The sequence below is a fragment of the Paralichthys olivaceus genome, chromosome 7 (genome assembly GCF_024713975.1).
Source record: "Paralichthys olivaceus isolate ysfri-2021 chromosome 7, ASM2471397v2, whole genome shotgun sequence".
Taxonomy (NCBI): domain Eukaryota; kingdom Metazoa; phylum Chordata; class Actinopteri; order Pleuronectiformes; family Paralichthyidae; genus Paralichthys; species Paralichthys olivaceus.
The window spans coordinates 21,928,330-21,936,400 of NC_091099.1; the positions used below are offsets into that span (position 1 = coordinate 21,928,330).

The 8,071-nt window shown below is 40.1% G+C and overlaps 1 protein-coding gene and 1 non-coding gene across 2 annotated transcripts; both read left to right on the forward strand.

Annotated features, from left to right (window-relative positions):
* Positions 1–1,159: 1,159 nt before the first annotated feature.
* trnam-cau (transfer RNA methionine (anticodon CAU)) lies at positions 1,160–1,231 on the forward strand. Its single transcript has one exon. It is a non-coding gene; the product is annotated as a tRNA-Met (tRNA).
* A 2,274-nt stretch (positions 1,232–3,505) lies between these two features.
* ifitm5 (interferon induced transmembrane protein 5) lies at positions 3,506–6,493 on the forward strand. Its single transcript, XM_020078800.2, has 2 exons — positions 3,506–3,801; positions 5,226–6,493. Exons 1-2 carry the CDS (start codon positions 3,595–3,597, stop codon positions 5,445–5,447), a joined length of 429 nt encoding a protein of 142 aa, XP_019934359.1. The 5' UTR covers positions 3,506–3,594; the 3' UTR covers positions 5,448–6,493.
* The last annotated feature ends 1,578 nt before the right edge of the window (positions 6,494–8,071 follow it).

Sequence of the window (8,071 nt, forward strand, 5' to 3'; positions counted from 1 at the left end):
CACCATCATGCCACTCTGGCCATATACTGTAACACCCAGCACCTTCTCACCTTTCTTGGTGGTCTTAGAGATGTGTTGTCTGCAATGAACAGCAGGAACATGAGATGATTGAATGGCCTATTTATGTTACGTATAATTTGGGACAATGTTAGTTTTCACCGCGCTGTCCAAGTCAGAGAATGGTTTGATATGAATCAGAATATAATTACAGTAACCTATACTTACCACCGTACTCTCCCTTCCTCAATGCAATAGACAGCCCTACACCAGGCTCACAGTAATCTTATTGAGTCCATGGAACTAGCCTGTGATGACATTGGTGAGGAGATGTGTCAGGTCTGGGTACGGCACACTAGGGTTTTTTCCCCCTTTGCCTGGCAAGGGCAAATATAACGTGTGATGTGGATGAAGTGCTGTGGCCTGACTCAGCCCAAAGACAGGATGACGCTCAATGAAGCTCAATGATCAACTGTGTAAAGTAATTTATTGTGACCAATAAGCATTTCTCCATGAGCAACATGCCTTGACCACTGAGTTTTCAATTTTTTGGTGTAGTGTTTAATGACAGCTCAGCAGATTTTCTATTTTGACCGATTCGTGCAAGACCTGAAAACATTGTTCAGTTTTGAGCACATGTAAAACTATTCTGAGGCGATGGTGTGGTTTTGCAAAAGGAATCAGAGGTTTTGTGAATGTAGTTTACAGAAAAGAGTTTTGTGTTTAGAATTCTGAGAAAAGGACAGGAGGATTCAAAAAACCTGTTTTAACAATTGTGAAAAACTGTAAGAGTCCTCTTTTTGTTCGATTTGTTTCTTTGGTTTGAAATAGTATCCACTGGCCTGTTTTTCTGCTAATTCACTACCTGTGCTGTGATCATTGGGATTTCATCCTGAAAGTGAGTTTGTGTTACCTCCTTTGTCATAGTGAGTCTCCGGGTCGTAACAATATGAAATGGTTCAGACAGAGACTTCCTAGATGAGCTTCACAGTTCTTACAGAGGCGCTGTTCTTATATATATAGCCTATACGTCTCCGTTATTGTGTTTTTATTGTTGAATAGTTTGCGAGAAAGACGTATAACGATCGAATGCCAACAAAATAACAGTGAAACAACCGCTCTGTAAAATAGTATAAAGCAACTGATGTGTTAATTGTCGTGAAGCAGAGTGGCGCAGCGGAAGCGTGCTGGGCCCATAACCCAGAGGTCGATGGATCGAAACCATCCTCTGCTATGTGTTTTTTTTTTTTTATTCTTCGTTTGACTGTTTCTTACATGTGTGTTTTTTAAAGTTAACACAACATTAAGGCGACAGCAACAGGTCTTCCAGTTTACAGACGTTTTCCAAACCACATAATATGTACTATGTTTTACTTCCTCACACTATCTGATTAAAAGCCTTTTATTGGATATATCAGTTTTACCTCAAAGTGTTTTAAAAGCATGATGGTGAGGAGATTTCAATACATGCAAATGATTTTCCTTAACAACCTACTACTACAACTATCTAACAAGCGTTCACAGGAAATAGAAAAAGGGGTTTTCCTGGTCACGCTCAAGCATGATGGCACCATCAAATGCTGTATCATTGCTTTAAATGCTTCTTTTACTCTCTCTTCTTATTAAACATCATGATGACATGATGTTACATTATCGGCACACTTCACAATAACAGTAGAATCATTTTCGTCCAGCCATTTTGTAGGCTCCCCCGAAGGTTATAGTGACACCTAGTGCTGTAATTTGCAAATTGCAACCAACTGAAAACCCCCTCCAGCAGAGAAAGGTTTTCTCATATTATGGCAAAACTACACATAATGCAAGAATAGCTCTTTAGATTGTTAAGGTTTACATTGTCCTATTATTCAGCAGGTGAAATTCCTCTGCTGATAAAACGTTATTTTATTGGTAAAACTTTTACTTGTTGCCTAAATTGTATTTTTGCAAAATGGGATTAAAAATGCAGATTTGTAATACTTTTTTACAATGTTTGAAAGTTTAAGTTTCTCTCAAAGATCCAATAATTAATTCATTTATGTTGCCAGCTTCAAAACATGTTAAAAACTATGAGAGTTTGAGAATATGAGAATTGAATCTGCCAAAACCTTCAGTCCCATCCAACATGGACCACACATAAAGATCAGTTTTGATGCTGGCAGAAACGTCGGTCATAATGTGAGCCATTTGCTGCAGAGGGCATTGTTTCAAGATATGAACATATCCAAATCTGCAATAACATTGCTCATTTTCAACTTGACATGATCATTCAGTTATCTCATCCATTGTGTTTTATTTCATTAACATTAATCATTTGTGCTGCCACACCTATGATATCCATGTCCTCTGGATATCAAATCCAACATAAAATCTGAAATCTTCCCCACACCCGGGGACTTTATGTCAACAATAATGTATAATGCATTGAGTAAAGGTCTAGTGTGTAAGATTTAGGAGAAAGGAATCTGTTGAATGTAAAATAATATAATAATCATAATAATTCTAGTGATGTTTTCACCAGTGTGTTTCATCTTGATTGCATGAATTGTTGTTTCTTTACCCTAAAATTGGCCCTTTATATTTAAATACTTTATATTTACATTGGGAGCAGATCCTCTCTACGGGGGCCGCCAGGTTTTTTACAGTAGCCCAGGACAAACAAAACACTTTTTGAGTTTTTATGACAACTGAGGGCACCTGGCTTCCACAAACGTTTTCACATACAGTTTACAGCATTGTTTGTGACCCAGACATCTAACTTTGTTCACTACATTTAAGAATTGGTCTAAAGAATGAGATTCTTGGTTCTAACAATCATGACAACACTGTTTAGAATTCAATTTAATGTCCCTCTACAACTTGAATATACTCTCAGCAGTTGCTGAAAACCAGCACAACCAAGAGAAAAGACAAATAAATCATCAGCATACATCAGGAGGTTAATAAGGGTCGACCAACACAATTCGACAGTTATCTGAAAAGTTAAAGGCTAATTTTCTGTTGATGGATCAAGCATTTGAGCTTTACCCTCAACAAAAGTGTTGGATGATACTTGGCCAGAACTTTCATAAAAGGTCTTGTAACCTTGTTTTGTATTTCTGTTGTAAAGTGGGACCTTTATACCCACTCCTTCGAGAACAAGAGTCATCTCTTGTGGCCCGTGGCAGGCAAAATTTCAAATGTACTCCTATGAAAAAGCACAGCCCTACCTCCACTGTTCCCTGCCGCCACCTTCCAACACAACCACCTGACCCACACCACCAGGACCTCTAATAAAATTGAGGAGAACAGTTCTTTGCTGGAGGACTCTCTGTTCCTCCTATAGCCCATCATCTATTTGCTGTCTCTTTTCCTGGCTTCTCTCTCATACAACTTTCTGTCTATCTCTATTTCAGTCTCTCTCTCAGGCCACACCACATAATGACAGACCTACTGTGTATTAAAGGACCCTGCCCATGCGTCCTCACCCAGTCACCGCCCTCTCTGTGGGCCTTTATAAGCGTCTCAAACGGAGGGGGGCACTAATTTCCAACGAGGGATCGTACACGAGGACTAGCTATAGTTCGCAAATCAATCTGAAACACCTGATTTAACGCAGCCATGGACAACCATTCATACAACTTCCCCTCCGACTGCACCCCGCTCACCAACTGCAAGTCTGCCCGTAAGCCAGGTGGATCCACTGTGGTGAACATGGGCAACACTGGCAAGAATCCGCCCCGAGACTATCTCATCTGGTCGCTGTGCAACACCCTGTATGTTAACTTCTGCTGCCTGGGATTCATGGCTCTCATCTACTCCATCAAGGTGAGCTCTTTTTCTTTTACTCTTGGGCCAGATTTAGTGATTACTTTAAGGTTGGGCCATTATCATTATATGATCATAACGTCCAAGACATTTTCAAAAGGAAGAAGATAGCTAGAGTGTGAACTGTTTCATGTTTAAATTAAGATGTCCCAGCAATTATTGGAGGACACGCTTTGTGAGGTAAAATGAAATTGTTCACTGTAATTTCAAAATACCTGAATCTAACTGCTCATTTAAAGTTTTTAAAATGTGATTGATCATATCTAAAAATTTGTTTTACTGAACTATTTTCTATTGATAATTCCCAATATTTGTGGAATTGTTTATCATTTTAAGTGGTGAGTATTTTGGACACAACAAAAGCAAGAATATTAGATTTTACTATTTTGAAATTAGTTAAAAACATAATACACCACTAGATTTTTATAAGGCCAGTCTGAATCAACCCAATCTGCAACATTACCATCTGTATAATGATTTTGAAGCCCTCTGTGATGCAAGCTTGGTATAGTACCAGACAAAAGATATGCCAGACTGCCAAGAGAAGCAAAGAACATTTTGCAAGGCCAAATTGGGAAATGAAGCACAGACCGGTTTCCAAAAAAAGTCTGAATACGCTTTTGCTTCTCTGCCAAAGTCAAGATAAAAATTGCCATGTCAGGCTTTGCAGTGCCAGACTTTTGCAACAGGTAGAGTAGATGCCATAAAAACGGTTGTGCAGCATTTGGTCCGCCATGTAAATACATTTTTTGTAATGTGGGGAATGCTATGCTAGGGACCTGTTATCGTCCCTGGTCAGATGGCACACACAGTAGAAGGTTGGTGTGCCACTAACCACAGGAATGGGGCTGTGCAGAAACAAAAACCTAAACAAAAACTTTTCTCAGTTGAAAGACGACCAAAAGATCCTTGAACACAAAGCAGGGTGGGACAAACTGTAGGAACACCTGATTGAAAAGGTTACACCACAGATGTTTGTGTACCCTTTATTTAAGTCTTTTATTTCCGTCTGTGTATAGGGTGCCGCTCTGAATCACAGGCCAGACCATGCATTGGCTCGTTGCTCAAATTAAAGACAGGGACTGGCTGCTTGTCTGCATGGGGAGTTAAAAACGGTGTAATTGGCATCTCTCTAATGGGCAAGTACTCATGGGAAATTAGAGAGTACTGAGGAAAGATTCGGCCCAGTCTGCTTCAAAAAATACTTGGATAGCCTTGGAAGCAGCTCAAAAATTACGCCAACTGTGCACAGTCTATCTGCACTGTGTGTGTGGACATACTCAGAATTATTGGAGATGTGATGAACTGATGATAAAGAAAAACACTAGTGGATTTTATAACATGTCTTTGTTTGGCCTCCTACTGTCATTACAGTTGTTACTGTTTTTACTGGGTATAAATACAAACACTGTGTGTGTGTGTAGGCCAGGGACCAGAAGACCCAGGGTAACCTGCAGCTGGCCCAGGAGTGCTCGGACAAAGCCAAGTGGTACAACATCCTGGCGGCCGGCTGGAACATGCTAATCCCACTCCTGGGCGTCGTCATCATCGTCCTTGTGCTCGTCCACCTGGGCTCGTCCCAGGGTTCGTTCGACTTCCTCGGAGAGGACGGCCTCAAAAACTTCTTCAAACTTTTCAGATGGTAGATCGACTGGGGGGAGGGAGAGAGAAAAGAAAGAAAGAAAGAAACACAACAATCTCAAAATGTCGACCCGTTCATAGTCACCGTCATGTGAAGGCATTAGATCAGGCTAAGCAGATTAGGTCAGACATGATAGCTTCTTATAACATTAGCCAGAGTACGGCATGTGATACAAGTCTTAGCGTTCCTTTTCTGTATGGACGTCAGAGACTGCCGAGCTTTTTAAAACCTGTTTTATTTAAAAAATCCTGATTGGCAAAAGTAAAAGTAAATTTGGGGTGATGTGTTATAGGAATAAGTATCAAGGGATGCACCGATACTGATGCTGATATCAAATATTTTGTCAATACAAAGCAAGACAGGAAATTTGACCTATATCTGAGAGGTACACATTTAAAAAAATATAAATAAAACATGAGACTTTTGAATAAGTCATCTAAACCAATGATACAAGTTTAGTGCCTGTAATTTGGCATTTCTCCTTATTTGTATTTTATTTAAAAACATTAGTATCAGTGCATTCCTAATTGTAATGTCAGTATTAGAGGCTGTTTAGCCTCCACCTGCCAGTCTCTCAGACATGGTCGAAATTTGGTGAAAAGATTGAAGATGCCTGAAATAAAATATAAAACGAAAATTGACTAAGAGCTGAATCCAGACTGACAGACTGAGCATGCAGCTACTCTGAGTCATATTTGTTGTTATTTATTGTATTTATGATGAATGGAGAATTTGGATGACAGCTGAAGTTCCCTCTGGTCAGCACAGACAGAGGAGAGAGAGCAGACGACTGTGGAGTTTGAAAACCGTGATGATGAGAAGCCACTTTACAAAGGATGTTCAACATTCACCTCTCATTGATAGTCCTCTATTTTATGTCTTAAAGCAATTTTTAAAATTGTGTTACTGTTACAATAGGCTACATATATTTTATGTCATTATTCATGTATTTTATTCGTATATTTGTTGTTTTACGTATCTTGATTTTCTTCCAACCTCTTGTGAGTAAGCAAAATAAACCAGATACTGTACACTCAGTATTCAAAAACGTATCTTCATCTTCCTTTACCAACTTAACCAGAATGTTCAGGTCTTTTTCAGATCCCCTCTCAGCTAATAAACACAGGGATGAAGAGATGAAGGTTCAACGGCGGTTGCGGTTCTGCTGCAGCACCTACACCCAACTTTAAAGTGATGGTTATGGGCTCCATGTTCGAGTTTGATGCTGGCGTGGTGTCTGTGTTAAACAGGCGAGGCATGGTTGTTTTCATCCCAGCTGTGAGCTCGCTGCTGTACCAGCTATAAACAGAACATACCATTTTAGGAAAGTGTATATGTGCAGTCCAGCTGTAAGGCAGGGCAGCCCAGGCAGACCACTACAGAGGAGTTTACAGCAGTATGAAAGCCTGCAGCCGTACAAGGGCTCATATCCACTCCGCGGTCTTATCACACTGGGTAGCATGGATTTTCATTTGCTGAGTGGCTAGTGGTCCAGGAAAATCTACAAAGCCTGAGCCAATGCCTTTAGCATCACCATCACAGATGTATGTTGTGCTGAAACACCACATAAGCATTTATTAGAATGCACTAAAAATCAAAGTCCATGTTTCCAAAAACCTCACATGCAACCCATCAGGTTTTCTGTGTACATGCCATTGATTACCTTCGCCAAGATCAGGGGGCGGATCCAGGAAATCATTTTCACTGTCTTTAACATTGCGAAATAGGGTGTTTTCCATGATTTCCCAGTGAATAGTTCTTGGATCTTGGATATCTATGAATGTGTGGAATTCGGTGCAGCTTTAAGGGGACTGTTGGGTTTTGACAACGTTTCTCTTCTGAGTGTCATTCTAAAGATTTCAACTGTGTGTATAATGTGCAGCCAACAAACATCTCATACTGTATGTAGTGATTAGGACAGATGGGGGGGCAACTTGAAAATCAAGAAGGATGATATTGCGGAGAATGAGTCAAGCTGGTACATGTCTGAATGTGGAATTAACCCAGTGAGATGCTCTTGAGCAATTCAGAAACTAAATCTGGGCACCATATCCCGTTGCGGTTTAACTTGTCCTGCCGCTCCTTCTCCTTTGTCTTTGATGACTTGGGTGTCCCACTCCTGCTGACCTCCCACCCTCTGTACTGCCATCATATTAGCAGCCTCTCCTCTGCTCACTACTTTATTTATATATACCCAAATGACAGCCTCAAGCTTCCAACTTTCTATTTTCCTCCTGTGGTAAGAAAGAATTACTTACAGATGTTCTCGAGCAGTGGAGAATTACAGGCTTGCACTGCAGAGGGAAGGGTGCTAACCTTTGCCTGCAAGACATGCTGGACGAACACACACAAAATGTTTTTACTAACAGGGCTATTTAGACATATATATATATATATATATATATATATATATATAATAAATGCAAACACAGCCCTGTTCACAAATGCAATTGGAGAGAGTTTGACGTGCAGCAGGCAATCATATGCAAACATCCTGAAACACACACTCATTAAACAACTGTTGATCTAAGCTTTTGTTTGTAGCTGTTAAAAAAACACTGGATGACATCACTGGTCCTTAAAAGTGAAGCCAAAGTGTCTTGATTGTCCCCTATTGGCTGGTTGTGG

Bases quoted from the DNA above. Each gene is read 5' to 3' on its own strand.
- ifitm5 (XM_020078800.2), top strand. From the start codon at position 3,595: ATGGACAACCATTCATACAACTTCCCCTCCGACTGCACCCCGCTCACC. The intron at 3,802-5,225 runs GTGAGCTCTTTT...GTGTGTGTGTAG, and splicing joins CTCTCATCTACTCCATCAAG to GCCAGGGACCAGAAGACCCA.